The following is a 27,896-nucleotide window of genomic DNA, read 5'->3' as shown; positions in this document are numbered from 1 at the left end:
CCTCCGGCCTGGCTCGCGATAGGAGAGGGAGGAAGGGCGGAGGAGAAAGTGGAGGAGGAGGAGGAGCGAGGATGCGGAGGCCAGGCGAGGCGAGGCTAGCGCTGGGTGGGGAGGAGATGGGAGGGGAGGGAGGAGGAAAGGAAACGGAGGGCGGGGGAGAGGGGAAGGGGGCTCTCGCGCGATTGGGCGAGGTTTCCGGTGTTGTGACTGAAGCCCGTCAACATGGCGGCGAGTGTCCGCGGCCGCTCGCTGAAGCACCTCAGGATACGAGGTAACCCTCTACTACCCCTCTCCCCTCCGCTCCGTGTGCTCCACCCTCTCAGGGTCGTCTCTCCCTCTCCCGTCCCCCGGGCCCGCGGGGCGGGCCTGGGGACTGCGCCCAGGGCTCTGGCTGTGGCCGGGGCCGCCGCCGGCCTGCGAGTCCTAACTGGGTCTCTCTGTGTTTCGCGCAGGGCGGAATGACAGCGGCGAGGAGAACGTCCCGCTGGATCTCACCCGAGGTAACTAACGGCGGGCGGGGACGGGGGCGGGCTCGCGCGGCCCCGGGGTTTGGGCCCGGGGTTTGGGGGGGAGGGGCGGGGTGCTAGGTCCGAACGGCGGGCCCCGGGACTGCCCTGCGGGACCCATCCCCCTTCTGTCCGGGTCCCCTCCCTGGGCCACCCCTGCCCCGGCTTCTACCCCTGTCCCTGCTAGTCCCCCTCCCTGCCAGCTTTCTCACAGTCCCGGGTGGGTGGCAGAGAGCGGGGGAGACGAACTCCAGGGCTGTTCGGTTCTTGAGGACTTGGAAGGGGAAAAGGATGTACTTTCTCCCGGAGTCTTGTGCAACTCGGTCCTGGGGGCGGCCTGGGGAGGGGGGAGGTAGAAGCTGTTATTTAGGTTGCAGGAGGATGTCTAGGGGGAAGAGCGACCACATCCTGTCCCCCCCCCCCCACCCCCACCGCAGAATACATGATTGCTTCTTTATTCACCACCTCGGGGGAAATGCAGGGGATCGATATATTTTCTGTGGCGAGCCTGAGAACCGGCTGCTTACTGCGAGGTGTCTGGTACAGCTGGATCCCCCTCCCACACACACACCCCCCTCCTCCCCTTTTCCCGGGCCGCCGGGAGTGTAGTTGGCAGAGACCGCCCCCTCACCCTGCTGCAGGTTCATTGTTTACCGTCGGCTGCAGCTAGGAAGGTTTGTTTACACCGTCTGAACTGGTAGAAAACCTCAGCTGTATTTTTAAGAGACCTACCCTTGCCCAACATTCCTTCCATCGATGGCTATGTTGGAATGCGTTCTTCGCTCTGCTCTAAGATTCGGTGATTGTAGAAACGATTTTTCTCTTCTCCTCCTCTCCTCCTTCTTCTCCTCCTCCTCCTCCTCCTTCTCCTCCTTCTTCTTCCTCCTCCTCCTCCTCCTCCTCCTCCTCCTCTTCTTCTTCTTCTTCTTCTTCTTCTTCTTCTTCTTCTTCTTCTTCTTCTTCTTCTCTCTCTCTCTCTTTCTTTCTCTTTCTCTCTCTGGTTTGCTGTTTCAGAGTAGAACCAGTTTCACTTAGACTTTTTCCTATACTGTAGTCTATTTTACATGATCGTCGAAGCCGGAAAAAACCTTTGAAGTTCAAACTCTGCATATCTGAAGACACAATTTTAGTCTCAATTTCGCAGTTTCAATATTGAGAAAAATCCAGAGTAGATTCTGTATTGTAGTTAAATTATTGCTTGATGTCCATTGAGGCTATTTCTGACTTCAAAAGCTAGTAAGTATAACAGTTTTTAATATTTTTAGTATTCCTTTCAAATCGTGACAGTTATTAATGACAGGAAGGTTGAGCTCTTATGTAGCTGTCCAGCTGCAATAGAACCGTTAATGGGTTATACTTTGAGTCTAAGGATTTGGATTCAAAGGAGCTAAAGGTTTCAAGTAGAAGAATTTTTGAAGTGAAACGACTTAGTCTTTTTAAGTGATAGAAGCAGCAATCAGTGCACTGCCTAAGGGGAAAATTGATACTCTTTAGTAAAATTTGGGACATTATAATTGCTCTAAAACTTTTTGGCTTCTGAATGTAATGAAAGTAGACAATATCTTGAGTTGCAATGACTGGGAAAATACATAATCAAAAAAGTGTTGTTTGTCACTTCCATCTTCAGAACTTTTCTACCAAAACAAATCTAGTTTCTACAAAACTGAAACTTGGCATAGCTAGTCTTTTACCACGGGTAGTTTATTAGCAATTTGATTTATATCCGAATGCTTTATTTAAGAGATACAATTAGGTGAACTCCAAATGGAATTTGTGCTTTTAAATTGACTTAGTAATTTATTTTAGTGGGTTAATTGAGATATTGTATACAGGGTTGATGACTGAATCTTAGGTGTATGGCTAGTCTACAAATTGAATGTTCAAATTTGATTTCAGTTGGGCTTGCTTTACTGAGATTTGTCATATGTATCAGACCTTGGTTTTTAAACTTCACTTGTTTTTTCTAGCAAGCATTTATTAAATGCCTGTTGTCATGTCAACTTAACAAGCATGTAAGTGCTTAATATGTGCCAAGACATTCAAAGAGCTGGAAATGCAAATATAATAAGCAAAAAGAAAGCTATTCCATGTCCTTAAGGAGCTTACATTCTAATGGGAGGAAGACAAAGTATAAAGAGAAGCTGAAAAGTGGAAAGAGGAGGTAAACAGGGGAAGCTTGTGGGAAGAAGGGATGGGAAATGGGAAGATGGGCCAAAGAACCAAATGAGTAGTGAAGAAGTAAGCATCCTGTGGTATGCACAGTATTGTTTTGTTTTAGGGATAATACAAAGTAAGTAGTAGATAGTTTCTGTCTCCTAGAAGATTTTATAAGTTACAACAAAATGTAAACATAAGAATAAGTGGAAAATAATTTTTAAAAAGCAGTGTAGAAGATGTGAGAATGTAACATACTCTGTATTACAGAGAAGCTTGGCTTAAACAGGTCTATAAGATTTATTGGCACTTTTATAGTGAAAGTATTTTTTTAAACTGTAAGCTAGAGAATTGTGATTGTTTCATTGGGTAAAGAGGATTTGTGGACCCAATCTGAAGAAAGTTTCACATTTCAGTAGTGACCTGAACCATTCCTTTCTGAGTCAACAGAATAGTAGGGCAATCTGGGTGGATGAATCAGCTGTACGTGAAATGGATTGTCTTGTATAAAATCAGGTTGGGGCTCCAGCATTTTAACTGCTCTAGCAATTTTGCTGTAATTTAAGTTACCTGTTTTTTATTCTATGAAATAGAAGCTATGGTTAATATGATACATGTACATTTTAGCATACATCTGTTACATAAAATGAGAATTATGTAAACAACATCTAAAAAAGAGAAGGGGAAGAATTTGAATTATTATATACCTAACAGTAAGAAATTATATTAAGGTTAAATTTGAGGTTTCTTTAAACCAGTTAAATATGAAAATAAGATAAGTATATTGTTCTTTAAAGTTTGTAAAGTGATTTACACAGATCACATTTGAATCCTGTAGGATAAGTACTAACTGTAGTTATTGTCATCCCCATTTTACAGGTGAGGAAACTGAGACTTAGAAGGGATAAATGACTTTACCATGGTCATACAGCTAGTAAGAGTCTGAGGTGGATTTGAACTCAGGTATTTTTGGTTCTGAGTTCAACATTCTTTCTACTATGTGTTGTTGTTCAGTTATGTCCAACTCTTTGTGACCCTATTTTGGGTTTTCTTGGCAAAGATAACATTTCCTTCTCCAGATCATTTAACAGATGAGGAAACTGAGGCAAACAGGGGTAAGTAACTTGCCTAGTATCTAGTAAATGTCTGAAGCTGGATTTGAACTCAGGAAGATGTCTCCTGACTCCAGGCCCAGTACTCTATCCACTTCAACACCTAGCTGTCTTTCTACTAGGTACACTGCTATATATGGTTGTCTGTAATATATTACCCCTTGAATATAATAGGAAAAAAGTGATTTGTGTATACTAAAGATGTATGTGAAAAGTAATAAGTGAATAGTACTTGGAGGAGAAGGTGATATTTTGTTTTGCAATTTATCCAAATACTGCCTTATCCATTTAAGAGGTTGGAAAACGTGTCTTTTACTTTGTCTACTACTTTCCCCAGTATCTAGTATAGTGCTTTTCACATAGTAGTAGTAATGTTAATTACTTAGAGCTGACATTAACTAAATATCTGTTGATTGATTCAATTGAGATTAGTCAAAATTGCAATAGGCATTATTATAATTAGTTATTTGTAATAGGTAATATTACTTTCTGTTACTTGGGAGGCTGCTTTGCATAGTGGATAGAGGATAGGTTCAAATCCTGCCTCTGATGCATACTAGCTGTTTGACCCTTGGAAGTTCACTTAATCTTGGTGCCCCAGGCCACTTTTCAATTTTCAGGGGGAATTATTTGTACCATTGAAATCATGCTGTAGCCCCTATTCCAAGCCTCTTCATTGTCAAATCTAGCCATTCAAATTGATTATTTAATTTGTCGACTTGCTAGGCACTTACTATCCGCAGCATTAAATTTGTTAATAACTTTGTTAGTATCTCATTTCCCTCTATTTTCTATGCATTGGAACCCAGATATCTTAACTACTACTTCTACTTCAGGGATCTTTTCAGAGGACAGACTTTAGTGTAGGAGTCCATGAACCTTTTTTTAGAAAAGGTTTTAACCTGGGGTCCATGAACTTAAAATTTTTTTTTATAACCGTGTTTCAATAAAACCAGTTTCCTTTGTAATCCTAAACTTTTCATGCATTTAAAAGCTTTATTATGAGAAGGGATCCATAGATTTCACAGATTGCCAAAGGGGTTCACAAAAATGTACCCTGGCTTTATTGTTGGTCTGAATGTCTTGTCTGATACTTAATGAATTGAAGATGAACAGGATAGTAAGACTAAGCTACTCTTAAGGTCCATGAGTCAGACCTTCATAGTATGACAATTACTTTGTTTGCAGTGAATTCCCGGTGTACACATACCTCTAATTGTAAATATCAAATAGATTCACCCCAAAAATAGGATTTTTTTTTTGGATCACATCCTCTTTTATTACCCTGCCAGCTCTTTACCTTTACTTAAAAAACTGTTTGATTGTCAATAAACATTTAGAAAGGGAGAATAGTAGAGAGACCTAAACTGTAAAAAGAATATATTCTATGACAAGTGAAGCCCATCAGTGATAGGGAAGTCTGTGCTCTTTAGAGAAAACCATTTTACTTTGAGATATCTCAAGTTTGTCTGGAAGCTTTTCCTTGTATCTGTCTATCTGAAATCTGTCCCAGTAACCTGCACCCATTGTTCTTGCTTCTCCCTCTCTCTCTGGAGCAAAATAAAACAACTCTAATCTTGCTTCCACATGGCAACCTTTCATATAATTAAAGACAGTTATCATGGTCCACCAAAGTTTACTGACTCAGTATTTCTACTTTCTTCAACTTGTATGTCATGATTTCAAGTCTTCTTATGATTCTGCTTGTTCTCCTTTGGGCAGGCTGTTGCTTCTCAGTGTCCTTTTAAAATGTGGCACCCAAAGTTGCTGCTGAGATGTAGGGAAAATGGGTTTTGAGTTGAAAAACCTGGGTTACTTCCTACTTGTGTGACCTTGATTAAGTCACTTCTCCCCTCTGGGCCTTGGTTTTCTCTTCTTTTAAATAAGAGAGTCAAAGCAAATCATTTCTTTGATCCCTTTCAGGTCTAAATCTTATGATCTTAAGACTATTATTTGTTTTTCTAGTTTTCTTGTTGTATGTGTAGCTTCATTATTTAACTTGTATTTGTTTCTCTGTAAAATGACTATATCTAGCACACCTCCAGTAGTGTGTAAGAATAGGAGATGGCTGTAGGTAGACTATGAAACTCATAAGGGCAGGGTGGTGGCTATGGAAATGAACAGTATTGAAACTAAGAGGCTATGCAAAAGAACTGGTGAGATTGAACACGGAAAGGGGGCAGGGGGCTCCGTGGGGAGCAATGTAAAGAAAGCAAAAAGGCAAAGGTAATTCCAAATTTGCAAGCCTGAGGCAAACATGAAATTATGGTTGTTACCAACTAAAAGAAAAAATTTGGGAAAGTTGTATCTTTGAGAGGTAAGATAATTAGGTTCATAGATGTAGAGGTAGAAGGGACTTTAGAGGTTTATCTAGTCCAGGGATGGGGAACCTGCAGCCTCAAGGCTACATGTGGCCTTCCAGGTCCGCAACCTTTGACCGAATCTGTATTCAAAGGGCCGCACTTGAGGACCTGATTCAGTCAAAGGGCCACACTTGAGAAACTATAGGGCCACAATGTGGCCTTGAGGCTGCAGGTTCCCCACCCCTGATCTAGTGTCTCACACACACACACACACACACACACACACACACTCACTCTCTCTCTCTCTCTCTCTCTCTCTCTCTCTCTCTCCCCCTCTCCCCCTCCCTCTCTCTCTCCCTTCCTCTCTTCCTCTCTCTCTTTTCCTCTCTCTCTGTCTCTGTCTCATTTCGCAGGTGAGAAACTTAAGGCCTAGAGAGATTTAAGTGACTTGCCTGAGGTGTCAGAGTTAGTAAGTGACTGAGTCAGGATTTGACCTGAGGTCCTTCATTACAGATCCAGTACCTTTTCCCACTGTACTATACTGTAGCCTTTGATAATAGATTGAAGTTTTCTGGATTTATAGTCAGCAGAAAACTAGGTTTGGATTTTGCCTTTAGCACTTAGTAGCTGTTTGACATAGACATATCACTTAATTTCATTGAGCTACAGTTTCTTTGTAAAATGGGAATGCTATCTCCCTGAGTGGTTCAGATGAGATACATATCTATATATCTATATCTATATATAGATATATATAGAGAGATATATCTATATATATATGAAATGATTTGTCAACTTTAAGGAACTACAACAAATTCTGCCTTGTCACTTGTTTTGAAAAGGTGAATTTGTTCCCACAGTTGGTATATTAAGGAACAATTTGAGCATAACTTGAATTTTGTGTTTCCTTATGTGAGATTTTTATCTGTGAGAAAGCAGAAAACAGAAAATTGCACCACTTGACAGTTATTCACAAGCTGCAATCCTTTTAACCTCCAGTTGCACATGCATGCTTTGGGTCTTTTTCAAGGTAAAGTGCCATATTTATTGTATATCCTCTGGTGCAACAGGAGCCATGGGCTGTCTAGTTTTAATCCCCTCCCCCACCTAACACCATAGTTGAGGTCCACCCCTCCAGCCACTCAATTTTACCAGCCCTTGCCCTGTGGGAACCTGGGAGCAGAAATCTGAGGCCAGTACTATTTTGTGTAGTATTCATGTATTTTCTTAACTATTTAAGATGTACAGCACTGTGCTGCTATTTTTATTTGGTCCCTATCTTTTTTTTTAATCTCTCACTGATGAAGTTTTTGAGTGTTGTGTTCCTAATCCCATTTTCCTCATATACCCTGTGGTTTTTTTTAATCGTATGATTTTGCATAATTGTGATTCTTAGGCACGAATATGTTGACTTATAGAAGAACTGGATATATATAAATGTCAGTTACTATAGTGTTTAGTTTTAGGTGATGTTGGAAAATCCATGTTGCAATTAATGCTCAGCCACCCGGAGATAGGGCACTAGAGAGCAGACGATAGTTAATCTAGGCATAAATAGAGGTCTTGGAGACATCAGCATTGGGGAGGTGTACTCTAAAGTAGGATCAGTGTTAACCTTGGAGAACACTGTTAAAGGGCAGTAAGAAGAGAACTTAGCAAAAAAGAAGGAAAAAAATAGCCAGGAATAGGAGAAGAAACAGAACAGTGTCTCAGAAGTTGAGAAAGAACATTTAAAGGAGGAAATAAAGAGACAGGGTTGTATAAGGGCAAGGGGATTGGACTTAGAAGGCAGGTGAGTTTAGTTCCATTCCCAAATCCTTGCAAAGTAGTAATTTGGCTCTGAACAAGTTACTTCTGTGGACCTTCATCTTTTTCATTTGTCAGATGAGGAAGTTCTAGTGTGATTACTAACATCTCAGCTTTATTATATTATGATTATACCACCTTTTAGGAACCATAGGCAAGTTAAGAGAAAGCTTTTATAACTCCATTAAACCCTTTTAAACCAGTCTTTATTTGGTAATGTGTGTGTGTGTGTGTAAGACATGGTATTTTAATTTAAGTTATGGTTAACTCACATACTGCAAATTGATGAAGATAAAAAGTATGGCAATACTCAATGTTGGAGGGGTTGGATGGGCACACTAATACATTGTTGATTGAGCTGTAAATCAGTATGACCATTTTGAAAAGCATTCTGAAGTTATGCAGGTAAAGTGACTAAATTGTCCATACCCTTTAAACCAGAAACTCCATTATTTGATGTATACCCCAGTGAAGCTATCAGTAAGAAGAAAGTCCCTACATGAATATAATGGCATATCACTGTGCTGTATGTAAGAAATGATATATGTGGTGAATAGAGAAGCATGGAAAGAGCTACCTGAACTAAGAGTGAAGTAAGCAGAGCCAAGAAAACAGTATACAGAATAACAAAAATAGTGTAAATGGAAAGCAGTCACATACCAAACAGTCAAAAGTGAATATAGCACAATTTTAAAGATCAAGTATGATTTGAATGAAGAGATATTAGAAGTACCTTTCTCCCCACTCCTTTGTGGAAGTGGGAGGTCAAACAGGTATTAAACATTGCACATAAGTGTATTGCACAGTTGTGCTGATTATTTTTTCCCCTCTTTTTTAAATAATAGTTGTTATATGTGATGGCTGTCTGGGAGGGGGAGAGTAAGGTTATTGGGGATAAAGACAACAATAAAAACTTTAAAAAATAATATTGATTTGTCGGTGTGTTTTTTCTGTATTTAAAAGTGGAAAAAGATACTTTAATATTTTGCTCACTTGTTTCTCCCCATTTTTAGTTACATTTGTTCTAGTACTAGATCTAGAATTTCCTTGTCTCTACCTTCCTTCAAGATCACTTCTCTGGCTACTACCAAACTAGTTAGCGTTTAAATAATTTATATATTGTTCACTGTTTCAAGTGTGTCAGCCTCATCTTTCCAATAACAAGGCTACAAACTGGGTTTTTGAAGTAAGAGGGCCTGATAGAATCTTGGCTCTGCTGCTTATCTGTGACTTTACTTCTCTGGTTCTCAGTTTCCTCAACTGTACAATGGGGTTGGGGAGGGACACAGACAGATACTTGCTCTCCAAGATACCTTCCATACTCTAAATCTATAATCCTACATATTATATACTTTTTCTCTGTCATGACATCATATTCAGTGCTGAGTTCATAACAGGCAATCAGATATTTGCTAACTTTTTAACCACCTAATTACTAATAAAAATTCTCTTAGATCATAGTGAAGTGAGTAATGACAATAGAATGATGATACCACTTCTTCATGAGTCTGTAAGATTTTAATACCTCTCAGTTGGAGAATTAGAGACTATAGATAGTCTACAAAACTATAAATTTGACTATACAAAAGGTTTGAAGCATAAGCCTATACTTCTTTTTAAAATATATAATGTTTAAAATACCAAGTAGCACATCAAAAATATACATTTAGATATAGTAATTTTTCAATATTTAACAATGTGGAACTGGTGGTATATGTTATCAAAGAATTTGAAAACTCAACAAGCTTTAGAACCTCTTTTGACTTTCAGTGTTCTCAATTGTGTTGCCTCCAGCACAGCCTTCCTATGTATACTTAACACCGTGTGTGGTACATTGAGCCCTTAATAAATGCTTGCTGACTTGACCTTAATCAGCTTCTACCTAACCATAACAGGAAAGTGGCGCAGATAATATGAAAGAGTGAAAAAATGCAGAGTATTAATAGTATTATATTGCATATTAAACTAGACAAAACCATTGCCTAATCCATAATTCTGCTATCTCCTCTGGGCCTTTCTTCCTACTCTTAAGAATCTGGAATGGCTTAATCTCCCTGTTGGTGAACTAATATACCACCTCACACTCTGTGAAATTTTCCCGCCTTTTTCCAATTTGAAATGATCTCTACTTCCCCTTATAAAATTTATTCGCCTTTGTGTATATTTATGATCTAAGGGTATTTCTGTATCTGCATTATCTCCCTTACTAAATTGTGAACTTGAAGGCAGAGGCCATGTCTTTTTGTTTATTTGTACATGCCCCAGCCCCTAGCACAGTACCTTATATATACTAGCTTTGTTGAATGATGTTTGTTAACTTTTCAACTGATTTATCTGGGTTACCTACAAATTAAAATCATAGTTCAGCTTCCTTTCACTGCCCCCCCCCAGTAATATATGATCAAAAAATTAAAATTAATTTTAATAGTTCCATAAATGAGACATAATTGGAAAGGTAGAAGAAGGGGAAGAATATGAGGACAAACAAAACATTGGTATATTCCAAAGAAAATTGTAAAGGTTATCTGTTTGGGTATATCTATACCTCTGTATCTCTTTATTAGTATATAAAACTGAGTTGACATTTCACTCTAGGATGTAGTCAGATGCACAGATAAACATGCAAATACTTCATTTTTTGCTTTTTCTAGTTCTGAATCTCTTCTGGCTTGACCCTATTTTCAGAAACCCAAAACCTTGGTAGAAGGAGGCAGCAAATCCTTGCACAATTGAGCAATACATTGAAAAAGCCTGAAAACATGCAATTTGTAACACTTGTGGACCTCCCACTTCTACGAAGGGGTAGGTTGAGGGTGTTTTCTCACAGCTCTTTATTCAAGTGATCTTTATAATTTTGTTAATTAACTTGGGTTTGTTTTTTTTGTGTGTGTGTTTTTGTACTTACTATGCATATTTTTTCTTGCCTCTGCTTATTTCACTTTGCATCAGTTCATATAGAGCTTTTCATGCTTCTCTATTCATCACATATATCATTTCTCACAGCACAGTAATATTCCATTACCTTCATGTACCACAGTTTGTTTAGCCATTCCCAAATCAATGAGCATCTACTTTGTTTCCAATTCTTTGCTATCGCAAAAAGTGCTGCTATAAATATTTTGGTGTATATGGAGACTTTTTTTTTTATTGATGACTTCCTTGGGGTACAAGTCTAGCAATGGAGTCTGATTCAAATAGTATGGATATTTTAGTCACTTTATTTGTGTTATTTCAGATAGCTTTTTAAAATGATCGCATCATTTCACACTTCCACCAGGATCATATTAGTGTGCCTGTCATTCCACAACTCTGCAATATTGAGTTTGGTAATTTTTTGTCATCTTGGTCAACTTGCAGGGTGTGAGGTAAAACCTCAGGGTTGTTTTGATTTACATTTCTCCCATTATTAGTGATTTGAAGCATTCTTTGTAGTTATTTTGAGAACCGTTGGTTCATCTCCCTTAATTACTTATCTGTGGGGGCATTTTAGCTTTTTTAAAAAATAGAACCTATTTTAAGTCAGAAGTTTGTGAGTATATATTCAGTGTTGGAATATAACAAGTGAGACTGAATTGGTTTTAAATAAGTAAAGTCTCTTGAAATTTTTTTTTTATGTATCAAAATGCAAATAGATTCAATTTTTGATTATCCTTTGTGGATTATCCACTTTGTGAATTATCTTACTAACCTGAGGTCTTTTGGTTTGTAGAATTAGGGAGGTTATAGGGTATTAGAGAAGGAGAATATATGAGTGAAGGAGAGAAAGTATGAGTATCTGACCACACTCTTAAACCAAACAAATTATCTTTGGATTTTCCTTTTTTCAAAATTGTATTTATATCTGTCTCCATTGATAGCGTTAATTGAGAGTTGACTACTCTAAGGTCTGAGGGCTTTAAACATTATTGACTGTTGTGGTTTGCAGATAACATTTCATATAAATTGGAGAATAAGGACTATTGGCAATAAAGTACCAAATTGCTACTTTTCTCATTCTAACAACTCATCTTTTCACCTTTCAGTGATTACAGTGTAATTTGACAGAAATGTTTGGGACGGAAGCATTAGTATAATAGATTGATAAAAAGAGTTTCATACTACTCTTTACAGAGTGCAGGGACTTTAATCTTTCCGTTAAGTCTAATATAGTGCCACATACATAATAAATTCAACATGGAATTATGTATTATTAATCATAGGATCATAGAATTTAGATCTGGAAGAGAATTTAGAAATCATCTTGTGAGTCAAGGTGGTGGAATAGAAGGAAGCAATGAAACTGAGCTCCCATCCATAACTCTTCTAAACATATCTATAAAATGCACCAGACCAAATCCTGATGGAGAAATCTAGAAGAAGTCACAGTGAGTCCTTTGGGCCAGGTTGGCATAGAGAGGCAGACACTGGAGACAGGGCTGAGGCAGGAGTACTTAGCCTATGGAGAACTCTGGCACCTGGGGAAAGACTGTATATTGGAGCAGACCCATATTGGGGCACTTTATTGGAGACAGGTGCCACTTGGCAACTTTGTCACCTTCTACCTTGTTCCAAGTTGAAGATACAGTTTAGAGTGAGAAGGGGACCCAGGTGGCGTACCATGTACTGAGAAAGAAGAAAGTTCAGAAAGCCAGTAGTACCAGTGATACAGCTCAGATCTCAGGCATAAAGCAGGATCTCACTTCTAACATCTAGTCCAGTCTTCAGAGGAATAACCAACACAGGAAACTCAGACCAAAGAGGAGTCTATAATTCTTCCACTTTGAATCAGTAATGCTTTCTAGCTGGCTAATGAATGTGGAGTCTAGTAGCAATGTACTATTGTATAGACCCAGACCTAGGTCAGGAAATTGCAGCACTCAGTCTTGGGGTGGGGTGGGTGGGGTATAGCAGTCGGACTTTGTGTTGGATCCAACCCCTTTTGGGAGCACTGAAAGCTTGTAGGTCACTAGCCTGTTTCTGAGAGCCTGGAATAAGACAGCACTCAGTCTCAACAAAGCAGCAACAGGACTAGCCCAGAACTTTCCTTTAGAAATGTGGCAAAGTCCAGCCCTAACATGAAGTCTAAAGTCAGGAAGTAGACTGGAAGAATGAGCAAACCAAAAAACAACCCCACTATAATGATATATTATGGTGGCAAGGATGCTTAAGACACAAATGCAGAAGAAAGAGAATGACTCCAAAACTGTCCTCAAGCAGTACCTCACAGAAACACATAGTTAAGGCATAGACTTCCTGAAATAGATGAGGCAAGAGTTAAAAAAGAGTTAAATCTTTTTACAATTCTCCAGTTGGTAAATGGTCAAAGGGTACGAATAGGCAGTTTTCAGAGGAAGGAATGAAGGCTATCTATAGTCACATGAAAAAATGCTCTAAATCAGTATTGGTTAGAGAGATGCAAATCAAAACATCTCTGAGGTACCACATCACACCTATCAGATTAGCTAACATGACAAAACAGGAAAGTGATAAATGTTGGAGAAGATGTGGGCAAGTTGGAACACTAACTCATTGTTGGTGGAGTTGTGAGCTGATCCAATCATTCTGGAGAGCAATTTAGAACTATGCCCAAAGGGCTATAAAAATGCACATACCCTTTGACCTAGCAATACCTCTTTGAGGGCTGTATCCCAAAGAGATCATAAAAATGGAAAAAGAACCCATATATACAAAAATATTTATAGCAGCTCTTTTTGTGGTGGCCAAGAACTGGAAATTGAGGGGATGCCCATCAGCTGGGGAATGGCTGAACAAGTTGTAATATATGAATGTAATGAAGTACTATTATGCTATGAGAAATGATCAGCAGGTGGACTTCAGAAAAACCTGGAAAGACTTCTATGAACTCATGCTCAGTGAAGTGAGCACGACAAGGAGAACATTGTGCATGGTAACGACCACAGAGTGTGATGACTGACTCTAATGGATTTGGCCTTTCTCAGCAATGCAAAGCCCTTGAAGAATTTCATCTACATTCCAGAGAAGGAACTATGGAGTCTGAATGCAGAGCAAAGCAGACTATTTTCTTTTTGTTTTGTTTCGTTTTTTTCTTTCACATGGTTCCTCCCATTTGTTCTAGTACTTTTATACAACATGACTAATGTGAAAATATGTTTAGTAGGAATGTATATGTAGAGCCTATATTGGATTGCATGCCGTCTTGGGCAGGGGAGAAGGGAGGGAGAAAATTTAAATTTATGAAAGTGAATGTTGAAAATTAAAAATAGAGAGATCTTTTTATAAATGGAATGAGAGTGCTTAAGGAAAAAAATGGAAAAAAACTGTGGAAAAAAATTGGAATGGGAATTAACAGTTTGGCACAAGAGGTACAAAACTTTGCCCAAACAACAAACTTCCTGAAAATTAAAATGGAACAAACAGAAGCCACATGACTTCATGAGACAACAAGAAATAATAAAGTCAAAAGGCTGAAAAAAAAATAGAAGAAAATGTGAAGTATCTCATAGCAAAAACAACTGACCTGGAAAACAGACTAATGAGGAAAAAAATTTAAGAATCACTGAACTCACTGAACGCTGTGACCAAAAGAGTCAAACATCCTATTATATGAAATCTGAAAAGAAAACTTCCCAGAGATTTAGAAGTAGAAGGCAAAGTGGAAATAGAACCCATTACTTAGCTTCTGAAAGAAACCCCAAAATGTAAATTCCCAGGAACACTGTAGCCAAAACCCAGAACTTCAGGTCAAAGAAAAAATACTGCAAGTAGCCAAAAAGAAAGTATTCAAGTACTGAAATGCCAGTCAGGATCACTCATGATTTACCAGCCACTGCAATAAAGTAATAGAGAATTTGGAATACAGTATTTCAGAAGGAAAAGGATATGGGATTACAGTCAAGAATAACCTACCCCAAAACTTGGTATAATCTACTACAGAGGAAAAATGGATTTTTAATGCAGTTGAGCATTTCTTAGCACTCCTGGTGAAAAGACCAGAGCTGCGGAGAAACTTTGAAATTCAAACACAGGAGTGAAGAGAAACACGAAAAGGTAAAGGACTAAACAAGGATAAATTGCTTATATTCAAATATGGGGAGGTGATACCTATTTCCTCTGAACCCTATCATCATCAGAGTTCATAGGGGAATTCAGTTAGATGAGTTCTGAGAGTAGTTCTGTTATGTCTTGGTGATCTTAAGGAAAGAATAGAAAGAGAGGAAAAGACTACAGGGTGGAAGGTGGCAAAGGCAAAGAAAAGTAAAATTACCTCTCACAATCAGGGTGCAGCAAGTAGCTATTTTTAAACAGAATAGGAAGAGGTAGGGGAGGACGGTTAAACCTCTCCACTGAACTGGTCAAAAGGAGGAGGAATACACACAGAGAGTTGGGTACAAAAATCCATTTCACTCAACAGGAAAATTGGAGGGAAAAGGCGGAAGGAGAGGGGGAAGAGAGTTCGATGGAGTGTAGATTGAATGACAGAAGCCAAAAAGCCTCATGTGGATGTGCAAAATATTTTAACTCTTTGAGGTGGCAAAGTATGGGAATCTGGAGTAATGCCCATAAGTTAGGGAATTGATAAATAAGCACAATAGTCTTGTGCTGAACTTTTGTTAGTATAGTGACCAGCCACTTTTCTGGAGGACTAATAATGAAACATATGCTGCCTACTTACTAATAAAGAGGTGAAGGACTCATTGCAGAATGAGACTAGTACTATTCACAGTCTTACACTAATTTATATAAGGTTTGACATGCTAAATCAGCGCAAGCTTTGGCTGCCATTTCTCTGCTTGGCAAGGGTATGAAATATTTACTAGCTCAGTAAGTTCCTAGGCTTTGTTGGGCTCCTTATTGTGGTGATTGCCTTACATCAGTTAAACTTTAGTAGAAAATTGGTATAGTGTTCATATTTTCCCCTTGATCCATTTTCCATATTTTCACATCACTGGTTCTTTCCAAAGTTACTAAGTCTCTCAGTTGCCAAATCTAACGTCCTTTTCTCAGTTCTCATTCTTTTTAACTTCTCTGTACCCTTTGACACTGTCAGTTTCTTCTCTTTGATACTTTCTTCTCTTTAGGTTTTCGTGACACTATTTTCTCCTGATTCTCCTATCTCTCTGACTAATCCTTCTCTATCTCTTTTGCTGGATATCCCATCTAGGTCATACCCACTAACTGTGTATACAACAGGGTTGTGGCTTGGTCCCTCTTCTCCTTTACCTCTATGCTATTTCACTTGGAGATCTCATAAGCTCCTGTGGATTCAGTTATCTCTATGCTGATGATTCTCATATCATCCACTACTACTACTACTGCTACTGCTACTGCTACTGCTACTGCTACTGCTACTACAACAGCAATGACTACTACTACAATAACTACTAATAGCTAACATTTATATTGTGCTTACTGTGTGCCAGACACTGCCAAGTACCTTGATCCTCACAACAACCCTGGGAGGTAGGTGCTAGTTTTTATCCTCATTTTACAGGTGAGGAAACTAGGCACATAGGTTAAATGACTTGCCTAAGGCCATATGGCTAGTGTTTGAGGATGAATCTGAACTCAGACTTTCCTGACTGCAGATGTCTTACAGTCATCTTCAACTCAACATATCCAAAACTGAACTCGTTATCTTTCCCCCAGAAATGCTCCACTCTTTCTAACATCCCTTTATTGTAGAAAGCATCACCATCTTTTGAATCACACAGGCTTACAACCCGAGGTGTCATCCTTTACTCCTCACTGTCTTTCCCTACTATACTACCTTCCTTCTCCCCAGCAGTTCCCCCAATCCAGTCTGCTGCTATGCCCTGTCACTTCTAACTTAACAACTTCTTTGGTATTCACCCATTTGTCTTTGACACTGTCACTACTTTCATAATCTAAGTCCTGGGCTGTTTCAATAGCCTGCTGTTTGGATTCAGGTCCCTCCAGTCTGTCCTCCATTCACCTATCAAAGTGATCTTCCTAAGGCTCAGATCTGACATACTCCATAAACTCCAGTGTTTTCCTAATCACCTCCAGAATCAGATGTAAAATCCTCTGTTTTTCAAAGCTTGGTAACCTAGCTTCCCTCCATCCTGTTTCCAATCTTATATATTATATGCCCCCTCCGCCCCGTGATTCAGTGACATTGGATTCCTTGTTTTTCAAACAAGGTACTACATTTCCTGACTTCCGTTTTCACTGGTTTTCTCCCAAATCTAGAATTTTCCCTCTTCATCTTTGCCTCCTGGCTTCCTTCAAGCCCCAGCTAAAATCTGACTTTCTATAGGAAACGTTTCCTGCTTCCTCTAAATTCCAATCTCTTCTCTGTGTGATTATCTACAATTTAGTCTGTATATATCTTGTTCGTAAATAGATGTTAGCATCTTGTTTTTTGAGATTGAGGACTGTCTTTCTTTGTATCCCCAGTGCTTAACATAATGCCTGGCAATAGTAGGTGCTTAATAAATGTTTATTGACTTAATAAATGTTTGACTAGTCGGTGGTTTTATTTATGTGACAAGTTGTCTCTTTATAATTTGGTGTTGATTTTGTTTTGAATTGTTAAAAGTTAATATTCCAATTTTATAGAGACATCTAATTCAGAAATGATTCCCATATCAGTAACCAGTCATTTCCTCTCTGATTACATAGTTCCACCACCACCTGCTCCTTCCTCTCTGTCTCTCTCACTGATGGCATGTAGTGGGTGTAAATCTTCTGTATAGTCTTCCTTATAGCCTTTGAGTTCTTTTTCTTGATCCTGATACTTTTTCAGCAGTTTTTGCCATCTATCCTTATGCCAACTTTGCATTAAAATCACTGAGTATTAAAGTATGCGTTGATTTAATTTGGAGGGTCCTATCAAGTTCTTAGGTAGGAAGGAAATAAACATTAAGTGCTTTAAAATATTATCTCAGTTTGTTCCTCCCAGTAATCCTGGGTGGTAGGTAGTATTATTAACCTTATTTTACAGTTGGGGAAGCTGAGGCAGTTGTGTGACCCTGGGTCATTTGCCCAGGGTCACACAAGCAGTAAGTGCCTGACGTTGGATTTGAATTTGTGGTTTCCTGACCCCAGGCCCATTGCTCTATGCACTGTGCCACCTAGGTGCCTCAAGTGGAATTTCTTTACCTTGTCAACAAATGGTAGAACAGATAATTCCTATAAAGATTAATGGAAGAACCAAATTAGAATGGAGTTGGGTGTGTATTTTTAAGGGAATTGTGGAAAAATTTATTAATAGGAAATTTAGGGAAAAAGGAAATTATTAAAAGCTTTAGGTAAAAAGGTTTTAGAAGTAGGAATCATTTAGTTCTTTTAATATTATTGCTTATTATAATTTTATTTAAAAATGTAGATCTTAATGAATCCTTTGAAAGGCTTTGGCATAAATTTAGTATACTGTATTACAACCTACTATTTTTATATCTTAGACACATGCATTGAAGCTTAAAAAAAGTAACAGTATTTTTCAAACAAGTAGGCTATTATTATTTAATCATCTGGGCTACTAGAGTAAATGTCTTTTGGTAGGCAAATTTTTCCCTCAGTGGTGCTTTATTTTCTATCAAGTCTATCTCCTATTCAGTGACATAAGCAAGAGTGATTTTTCTATGCATTGTTAGTCAGAAACTGCCGCACTTTTAACTATTTCAAGACAAATATTTGTTCCATGAGTTGTAGTAGATAATGTACAATACAAAAGAAGAATAAGACATAGGCCCTGCCTATAAGGAGCTGATAATTTAATTTGGGAGACAAGACATTTACACTTGGAATAATTACAAAATTAAGCAGCTGTGGTCTGTATCACTGTCTGCATTATTGGAAGGAATGAATTATTCTGAATAGTGCATTTTGCTAGGGAAAAGCTGGAGTTTTGCCCTTTTAAGAAGCATTTTTTTAAAATTTAAGAATTTTGGGTGGAAATCTTTCAAGGAGGGTGAGTTGTATAGGAGAGAATTGGGAGAATTTATACTAGCCTCAACTTCCTACACACTAGCTACATGTCTGAGCAAGTCATTCTACCTTGCCAAGACCTCTGATTCTTATTCTAAAATGGATGGGTCCCTTCCAATTTAGTATCTATATAATATATGCTTATGTTTATTCTACTACTAGCCTTTTTAAACAAAATATTCAGCATGAATTTTTCTTGATGACTTAATCATAATTATAAATATAAGTTTATTGTCCTTCATTGTAATAGAATGAGACACTCAGTGCTTCATTTTTGTTGTTCATTTGTTCAGTCGTGTCCAACTCTTCATGATCCTATGGACCATATCACATCAGGCCCTTCTATCCTCCACTGTCTCTCAAAGTCTGTCCAAACTCATGTTCGTTGCTTCTGCATCTTCTGCCTTCCCCTTCTCGCTTTGCCTTCAGTCTTTCCCAACATCAGGATCTTTTGATCCGGTGAGTCCTGTCTTGTCATTATGTGGCTAACGTGTTTAAGTTTCAGCTTCAGTCTTTGTCAGTCCAAGGAGTAATCTGAATTAATTACTTTAAGTATTGACTGATTTGATCTCCTTGCTGTCCAAGAGACTCTCAAAAATCTTCTCTACCACCACAATTCAAAAGTGTCAATTCTGTGCTCAGCTTTGCTGATAATCCATCTCTCATACATTGCTACTGGAAAAACCATAGCTTTGACTGTATGGACCATTGTTGCCAAGATGATGTCTCTGCTCTTTAGCATGCCATCCAGATTTGCCATAGTTTCCTCCCAGGGAGCAAGTGTCTTTTAATTTCATTACTTCAGACTGCAGTGATCTTTCACCCCAAGAATATAAAATCTGACACTACTTCTGTTTCTTCTTCTATTTCTTCTCTCTCTATTTGACACAAAGTGATTTTTAAAATATTAAGCTTCAAGCCAGCATTTTATAGTCTGCTCTTTCACCCTCATCAAGAGGCTTCTTAGTTATTCTTCACTTTCTGCTGTCAAAGTGGTGTTGTCGGCATAGCTGAGATTGTTGATATTTCTCTTGGCAACCTTAATTCTGGCTTTTGATTGTGCTCTATCCCCTATGGTAAAGGGACTTAGCCTTATGTGCTTTTTATATTTTTTTTTTCTGCCCTCATTGTTAACATCATTTCTCCCTTTTATCACTGTCTGCCAGTAGCTATCCTCCCTCTACTTCTAATTTGCATTTTCTAAGCTGTTGTCAATTTGAAAACCTTATAACCAGGTTTATTAAAGTTGCATTTAGAATAGGAGTAAATAAATAGATTTTCATAGGAGAGCCCTCTTAGGCCTTACTAAAAAAAAGTGGAGGGACTTTGGTGCATGGAATTTATAAAATCTGTTTTGACCCTTTAACATCATTTTTTGTTTCTAGGTGCTTGGGCATTTTCTGGATAGGGAGATTGTCAAGTTGAATTCAGTATGTGATGTGTAAGCATTAAGAACAGTACACATTTGGATTGTGAGCTTCTCCATTAGATTGTGAGCTCCATGAGGGCAGGGACTCTTTTTTTGTCTCTTTTTGTATTCAAAGTGCTTAACACAGTGCCCAATACTTAGTTGGAGCTTAATAAATGTTTATTGATTTTAGTACAAGATAATCAGGCAATCCCAAACTTTTAAGATCTAGTTTAGTAGATGGTTATTAACAGATTATGTTCTAGCCAAAGTGAAACTTGTAGTTGTTACTTAAAGCTTTCCATTTTCCTTACACAGTACTCCGTTTCTCATCTCTGTGCCTTTGCACAAGTTACCTCCCACGTCTGCAATGTACTCCCCTCGTTTCTACCTCAGAAAATCTCGTCGTCTTTCGGGGACCCTCTCCAACTGCATTAGTTACTTTCTAAATATCTTATATTTTATTTCTCATGTGGCTTTCCCCCAGTACAATGTAATCTTGACAACAGGGATTGTTTAGTTTTTATCTTTGTGTTCTCAGTGCCTGTCACAAAGTAGTCCCTTAATAAATGCTTGCTGAATTGAATTGTTAAAGTAAGAAAAAGAACTGTCTCATCTGTAAAATAAGAGGGTTTGTTTTACTAAATGATCTCGAAGAGCTCTCTTGAAAAAAGAGAATAGACGCATAAGTTAGTGAAAAAGCATCCTCTACCTGTTTAACAACATAATTTTTTTTCTTTTTATACACTTAACATTTTTTTTATAAATTTATTTAACATATTTAGTTTTCAACATTGATTTTCACAACAGTTTGAATTACAAATTTTCTCCCCATTTCTACCCTCCCCCCCACTCCAAGATGGCATATATTCTGGTTGCCCTGATCCCCAGTCAGCCCTCCCCTCTATAACCCCCTCCCCTCTCATCCCCTTTTCCCTTCCTTTCTTGTAGGGCAAGATAAATTTCTACGCCCCACTGCCTGTGTATCTTATTTTTTAGTTGCATGCAAAAACTTTTTTTTTTGTTTTTTGTTTTTGAACATCTGGTTTTAAAACTTTGAGTTCCAAATTCTCTCCCCTCTTCCCTTCCGACCACCCACCCTCCCTAAGAATTCGAGCAATTCAACCTAGTCCACATGTGTATCGTTATGTATAACCCTTCCACAATACTCATGTTGTGAAAGACTGACTACATTTTGCTCCTTCCCAACCCATCCCACTTTATTGAATTTTCTCCCTTGACCCTGTCCCCTTTCCAAAGTGTTTGTTTTGATTACCTCCACCCCCATCTGCCCTCCCCTCCATCATCCCCCCCCTTTTATTTTTATTTTTTTTATCTTCCTCCCTCTTCTCTCCTGTGTGGTAAGATACCCAACTGAGTATGTATGGTATTCCCTCCTCAGGCCAAATCTGATGAGAGCAAGGTTCACTCATTCCCCCCTCAGCTGCCCTCTCCCCTCCTCCCACAGAACTGCTTCCTCTTGCCACCTTTATGCGAGATAATCCACCCCATTCTATCTCTCCCTATCTCCCTCTCTCAGTATGTTGCTCTCTCATCCCTTAATTTCATTTTATTTCTTTTAGACATCTTCCCTTCATCTTCAACTCACCCTGTGTCTGCTCACTCTCTTTTACATATGTATATATATATATATACACACACACACACATACATATACATACACACACATATATATACATACATACACATACATACATATACACATAGATATATACATACATACACATTCACATATATATATATATAAACATATATATGCATATTCCCTTCAGCTATCCTAATACTGAGGTCTCATGAATCATACATGTCATCTTTCCATGTAGGAATGTAAACAAAACAGTTCAACTTTAGTAAGTCCCTTGCATTTTCTGTTTCGTGATTACCTTTTCATACTTCTCTTGATTCTTGTGTTTGAAAGTCAGATTTTCTATTCAGTTCTGGTCTTTTCACTGAGAAAGCTTGAAAGTCCTCTATTTTATTGAAAGTCCATATTTTGCCTTGGAGCATGATACTCAGTTTTGCTGGGTAGGTGATTCTTGGTTTTAATCCTAGCTCCATTGACCTCCGGAATATCGCATTCCAAGCCCTTCGATCTCTTAATGTAGAAGCTGCCAGATCTTGGGTTATTCTGATTGGGTTTCCACAATACTCAAATTGTTTCTTTCTGGCTGCTTGAAGTATTTTCTCCTTGATCTGGGAGCTCTGGAATTTGGCGACAATATTCCTAGGAGATTTCTTTTTGGGATCTATTTGAGGAGGAGATCGATGGATTCTTTCAATTTCTATTTTGCCCTGTGGCTCTAGAATATCAGGGCAATTCTCCTTGATAATTTCTTGAAAGATGATATCTAGGCTCTTTTTTTGATCATGGCTTTCAGGTAGTCCAATAATTTTTAAATTATCTCTCCTGGATCTATTTTCCAGGTCAGTGGTTTTTCCAAGGAGATATTTCACATTATATTCCATTTTTTCATTCCTTTGGTTCTGTTTTATAATGTCCTGATTTCTCATAAAGTCACTAGCTTCCACTTGCTCCAATCTAATTTTTAAAGTAGTATTTTCTTCAGTGGTCTTTTGGACCTCCTTTTCCATTTGGCTAATTCTGCCTTTCAAGGCATTCTTCTCCCCATTGGCTTTTTGGAGCTCTTTTGCCATTTGAGTTAATCTATTTTTTAAGGTGTTGTTTTCTTCAGTGTATTTTTCAGTATTTTTTTGGGTCTCCTTTGGCAAGTCATTGACTTGTTTTTCATGGTTTTCTCGCATCCTTCTCATTTCTCTTCCCAATTTTTCCTCTACTTCTCTAACTTGCTTTTCCAAATCCTTTTTGAGCTCTTCCATGGCCTGGGACCAGTTCATGTTTTTCTTGGAGGCTTTTGTTGTAGGCTCTATGACTTTGTTGTCTTCTTTAGGCTGTATGTTTTGGTCTTCTTTGTCACCAAAGAAAGAATCCAAAGTCTGAGACTGAATCTGGGTGTGCTTTCGCTGCCTGGCCATATTCCCAACCGACTAACTTGATCCTTGAGTTTTTCAGTGGGGTATGACTGCTTGTAGACTAAAGAGTTCTATGTTCCACGTTTGGGGGGGAGGTGCCAGCTCTGTCACACCAGCACTACTCCTTCCCCAAGAACCCCCAGCCCGGGCTGGGCTTAGATCTTCAGCAGGCCGTGCACTCCTGCTCTGATCCGCCACTTAATTCCTCCCACCAGGTGGACCTGGGGCCAGAAGCAGCAGCAACTGTAGCTGCCCCACCTCCGCTGCGAACCGCAAACTAACCCGCAAACTAACCTTCTCCGCAGTCTTTGGTGTTTGTGGATTGAGAAGTCTGGTAACTGCCACAGCTCACATATTCAGGGCGCTAGGGGCCCCATCCGCCCAACTCCAAGTTTGGTTGTTCCACGCCGCTCAGGCTGGGCTCTGCTCCACTCCGTTCCCAGCTCCCAGCTTCCAGCTCCGTGTGGGATAGACCTCACCCAGAGACCATCCAGGCTGTCCTGGGCTGGCGCCCTGCTTCCCTCTGCTGTTCTGTGGGTTCTGCTGTTCTAGAATTGGTTCAGAGCCATTTTTTATAGGTTTTTGGAGGGACTCGTAGGGAGCTCACACTAGTCCCTGCTTACCAGCCGCCATCTTGGCTCCGCCCCCCTACACTTAACATTTTAACAAACACATACTTCAACATATGCAAAACATAAAAGGTTTACATGCAGAACTGTAAACTTTTTCCGCATACAATGAAAAATATTTTTTATATTTAACTGTAGAATAAATTGCCCTGGTTATGTGTCTTCTTCTGAACTTCTTTCTGCTCTCTTCTGTGTATTTTTTCAATGTTTGGTCTCTTTTTTTTCCTTTCTTTCCTTCCCCTTTTGCCACGTCACGACCTACCAGCAACTTTTCTCCCTCTCCCAAATAGAACCTTTCTTTCATATAGGAGTACATAATTATATGAACAAATCAAATCAACACATTGTCTACGTTTGGAAATGAATGTGTCATTCTTCACTTCTAGTCCATTACTTCTCTACCAAGACAAGCATGCTTCATCATCAATTTTCTGAAGTCATGATTGGTTATTGCACTGATAATTCTTACAAAATTGTTTTCCCTTAAATCATTGTGTGCATTATGTAAATGTCGTTCTCTTGGTTCTTCTCATGTCACTATTAAAAAAATTGTACAAGTGTTTCCAAGTTTCTTTAAATCCATCTCTTATAGCACAATAATATTCTTTGACATTTAGATGCCATAATTTTAGACAGTTCCTGATTGAAAGTCATCCACTTAGTGTCCAGTTCTTTACTATAATAAAAAAAGCAAGTACTTTGGAGTTCTTTCCTTAACTTTTCAGGGGTATATGCGTAGTAGTGGCATTGCCAGATGCCACTTTGGAGTACTTTGGAGTTCTTTCCTTAACTTTTCAGGGGTATATGCGTAGTAGTGGCATTGCCAGATGCCACTTTGGAGTACTTTGGAGTTCTTTCCTTAACTTTTCAGGGGTATATGCGTAGTAGTGGCATTGCCAGATGCCACTTTGGAGTACTTTGGAGTTCTTTCCTTAACTTTTCAGGGGTATATGCGTAGTAGTGGCATTGCCAGATGCCACTTTGGAGTACTTTGGAGTTCTTTCCTTAACTTTTCAGGGGTATATGCGTAGTAGTGGCATTGCCAGATGCCCACTGGTAGCTTTTGAGATATAACTCTAAATTGCTTTCCACAATAGTTGGATCAATTTACGGCTCACCAGCAGTGCATTAGTGTGGTAGTCTTCCCATAGCCCCTCCAAACAATTGCCATTTTCATCTTTTGCTAAGTTTGTCAATCTGATGAATGCAAGGTGGAACTTCAGAGTTATTTTAATTTTCATTTTTCAGTGATTTTGGAGCATTTTTTTCCCCATATAATTGTTGACAGCTTTTGTTTCTTTTGAGAACCATTTGTTCATAATCTTTAACCATTTATCTGTGGGGAAATTGCTCTTTTTATATATCTTGAATACCACACCTTTATCAGAAAAGTTGCTACAGATTCCCCCCAGATAACTTTCTTTTCTAATTCTGATTGCGTTGATTGTACAAAAGCCTTTCAATTTATGTAATTGAACTCACCTGTTTTTCTTCTGTGCTACCGTGATCCTGGTTTTGGTAAAAATTTTTCCCTCATTTTTGGTTGGGAAAAGTATCTCCTTGTCTCTAATTTTTTTATGATATGACATTTTATACCTTGTTTATGTATCTGTTTGGAACTTATTGAGGTGAATTGTTTGAAATGTTGATGTAAACCTAATTTCCACAGTATGGTACAACAGAAAATCCTGAGCCTGGACATCAGGATACTTGTGTTTTAGTTCTTCCTCTGTGTTCATTGGGCAAGTGAAGGGGATATATGAGATAATTTCCAGATCCGTTCTAGGAACAATCATGTACGTTGTGATTTTTTTAGATTAGGAAACGAGACTGAGAGGTTGTGATTTGATTTGCTTAAGTCACTTAAGCAGAAGACCAGGTCTTCTGTTGCATCCCTTGCACTTTTTGCACTCCACCGGATTGCTGCATTGCTTCTCTCTCATATTAATACAATAATATTACAGATGAATTCACTTAGAGTTTTTTGATAATCCTTAAATTATAATTCTTTTATATCCATGCAGTAGAGATTAATAGCCAGAAAGGACATTAGAGGCTTTATAATGCCACTCTTTTTTTAGAGATAAAGAAACTGAGGCCCAGAGAGATTAAATTATTTGCTAGAGATCACATTGGGTAATGAGTGGAGCAGACCCAGTTGAAGTTTGAATAAACAAATACAGCCAATGTAATGGTTAATATAGTTTTACTTCATATGATTTTTTGGTTTTATTGTGTATAGTGACTATTGGAAGATATTTTTTCTAAACCTTGGTTATAGTATTTGGCATTGGTGATTAAACCTTTACTCTTCTTACTAGTGTTTTTATTTTTATCCTTTTAAATATTGCTGGCTACTCATGTTTGATATTTGTGAAATCTGTATCTTCATCTAATTAAAAATAATTTGCACCTGCTTAAACTTTTTGTTTATATATTGCTTTATATTTTAAAAAACATTTAATTTCCCTCCAAGTTGCATATAAAGACAAGTTTTAACATTCATTTAAAAAAAATTTTTGAGTTCCAAATTTTTTCTCTGCCTCCCTCACCTCCCCCTTTCCTGACACCGTAAGCAATTTGTTATGTTATATGTGTTCAGTCATGCAAAACATATTATCATAGTACTCATGTTGTGAATGAATGCACAGATCCAAAGTTTTTTAAAAAACCTATGAGAAAATACAGAAAATGAAAAATAGTACGCATTCAGACTCTATCAGTTCTTTCTTGTGGAGCTGGATAGCATTTTTCATCCTGAGTCCTTTGGAATTGTCTTAGATCATTTTATTGTTAACAATAGCTAAGTCATTCACAGTTGATCATCATACAATATTGCTGCTGCTATGTACAGCACTCTCCTGGTTCTGCTCACTTCATTTTCATCATTTCATGTAAGTCTTTACAGGTTATTTTGAAATCTGCCCACTTGTCACTTCTTATAGCACAGTAATATTCTACTATATTCATATACCACAATTTATTCTGCTATTCCCCAATTGATGGGCATCCCCTCAATTTCCAATTCTTTGCCAGCACAAAAAGTTACTATAAATATTTTTTGCACAAATAGGTCCTTTCCCCTGGTTTATATTTTTCGAAACAGTTTCCCATACATTTTATCATTTTAATCTCAATAACATACTTAAGGGCATGGAAAGTACACCTAACCCAGCACAAAATTGATGCCTGCTGACAATTGAATGCCTTTCCCCCCATTACAGCTAACAATTGGTGTTAAGAAAAGAAGTTAGAGTCCTTACTTATGTCTTAGTTAACTGTTAATTTCCTGATACTAGTTGCTTTTTGGTTCCAACTATTCACTGAAAACATTGCCAAAACATTTTTTTTAATCTTTCAAATGTGATTCTCTTGTTTCTGTGTAATGCGCCAACTGTCAAGGGAGGGTAGGAGGAGAGAGGGCTTACTTTCTGATGAGTAAACTAATAATTCTTTGTATAAACGTAAATTTCTTTTAAAGAAGAATATCAGCTTTTTAAGTTAGGATTACTTAAGTAGCTAATAAGAGACTAACTAGAACTATAATGATTTTATGATCTTTTGTTTATCTCAAGGTTAAGATAAAATTGTCTTCCCCTCAGATGGGGTATGATCTGAATTCTGGGAAGTTTGAAATTTTGGAAATAATTAAAACTAACAGCTGAACTAATAAATTCTTTTTATGTAAGGTTTCCCTGATGACACTCCAGAAATTATCACTTGTTTCTCTGCATAGTTTAAGCCATCTGCTTGCTATCACTCCCCTCTGTCCTTCACTTAAAAAAAGGGGGGCAACCCTCTAAGGTAACTTTATATGACTTTGTTTGGATTGTACAAAAACGTTATGACTGGCATCATTCAAATGAGGGAAGAGGGTGTGGAATTCCTGTGTTATGGTAAGAGGAGTCTTAAAGAGAAGGATGGCTATGTTGCTAAATATCTTAAAGTAGAAATTGGAGAAACTAGCATTTGTGCTGTTTCTTTGTGTTTCCTGTATCATTCTGCAGTCTGATTTTTAGAGCCAGAGCAACTTTCAAATAAAATGTGGCTAAGGC

At 38.3% G+C, this 27,896-nt stretch overlaps 1 protein-coding gene across 1 annotated transcript in view; it reads left to right on the top strand.

Annotated features, from left to right (window-relative positions):
- The first annotated feature begins 213 nt into the window (after nt 1-213).
- RICTOR (RPTOR independent companion of MTOR complex 2) overlaps nt 214-27,896 on the top strand; it is a 136,982-nt gene continuing 109,299 nt past the window's right edge. The window contains exons 1-2 of the mRNA XM_036759003.1: nt 214-271; nt 453-500. Coding sequence (XP_036614898.1) covers nt 223-271; nt 453-500 — 97 coding nt within the window. The 5' untranslated portion in view covers nt 214-222. The remainder of the gene's footprint in view (nt 272-452; nt 501-27,896) is intronic.

The sequence above is a fragment of the Trichosurus vulpecula genome, chromosome 1, assembly GCF_011100635.1.
Source record: "Trichosurus vulpecula isolate mTriVul1 chromosome 1, mTriVul1.pri, whole genome shotgun sequence".
Classification (NCBI taxonomy): domain Eukaryota; kingdom Metazoa; phylum Chordata; class Mammalia; order Diprotodontia; family Phalangeridae; genus Trichosurus; species Trichosurus vulpecula.
The sequence above is the reverse complement of the archived record's forward strand: the minus strand, read 5'-3'. Positions and strand labels throughout refer to the sequence as shown.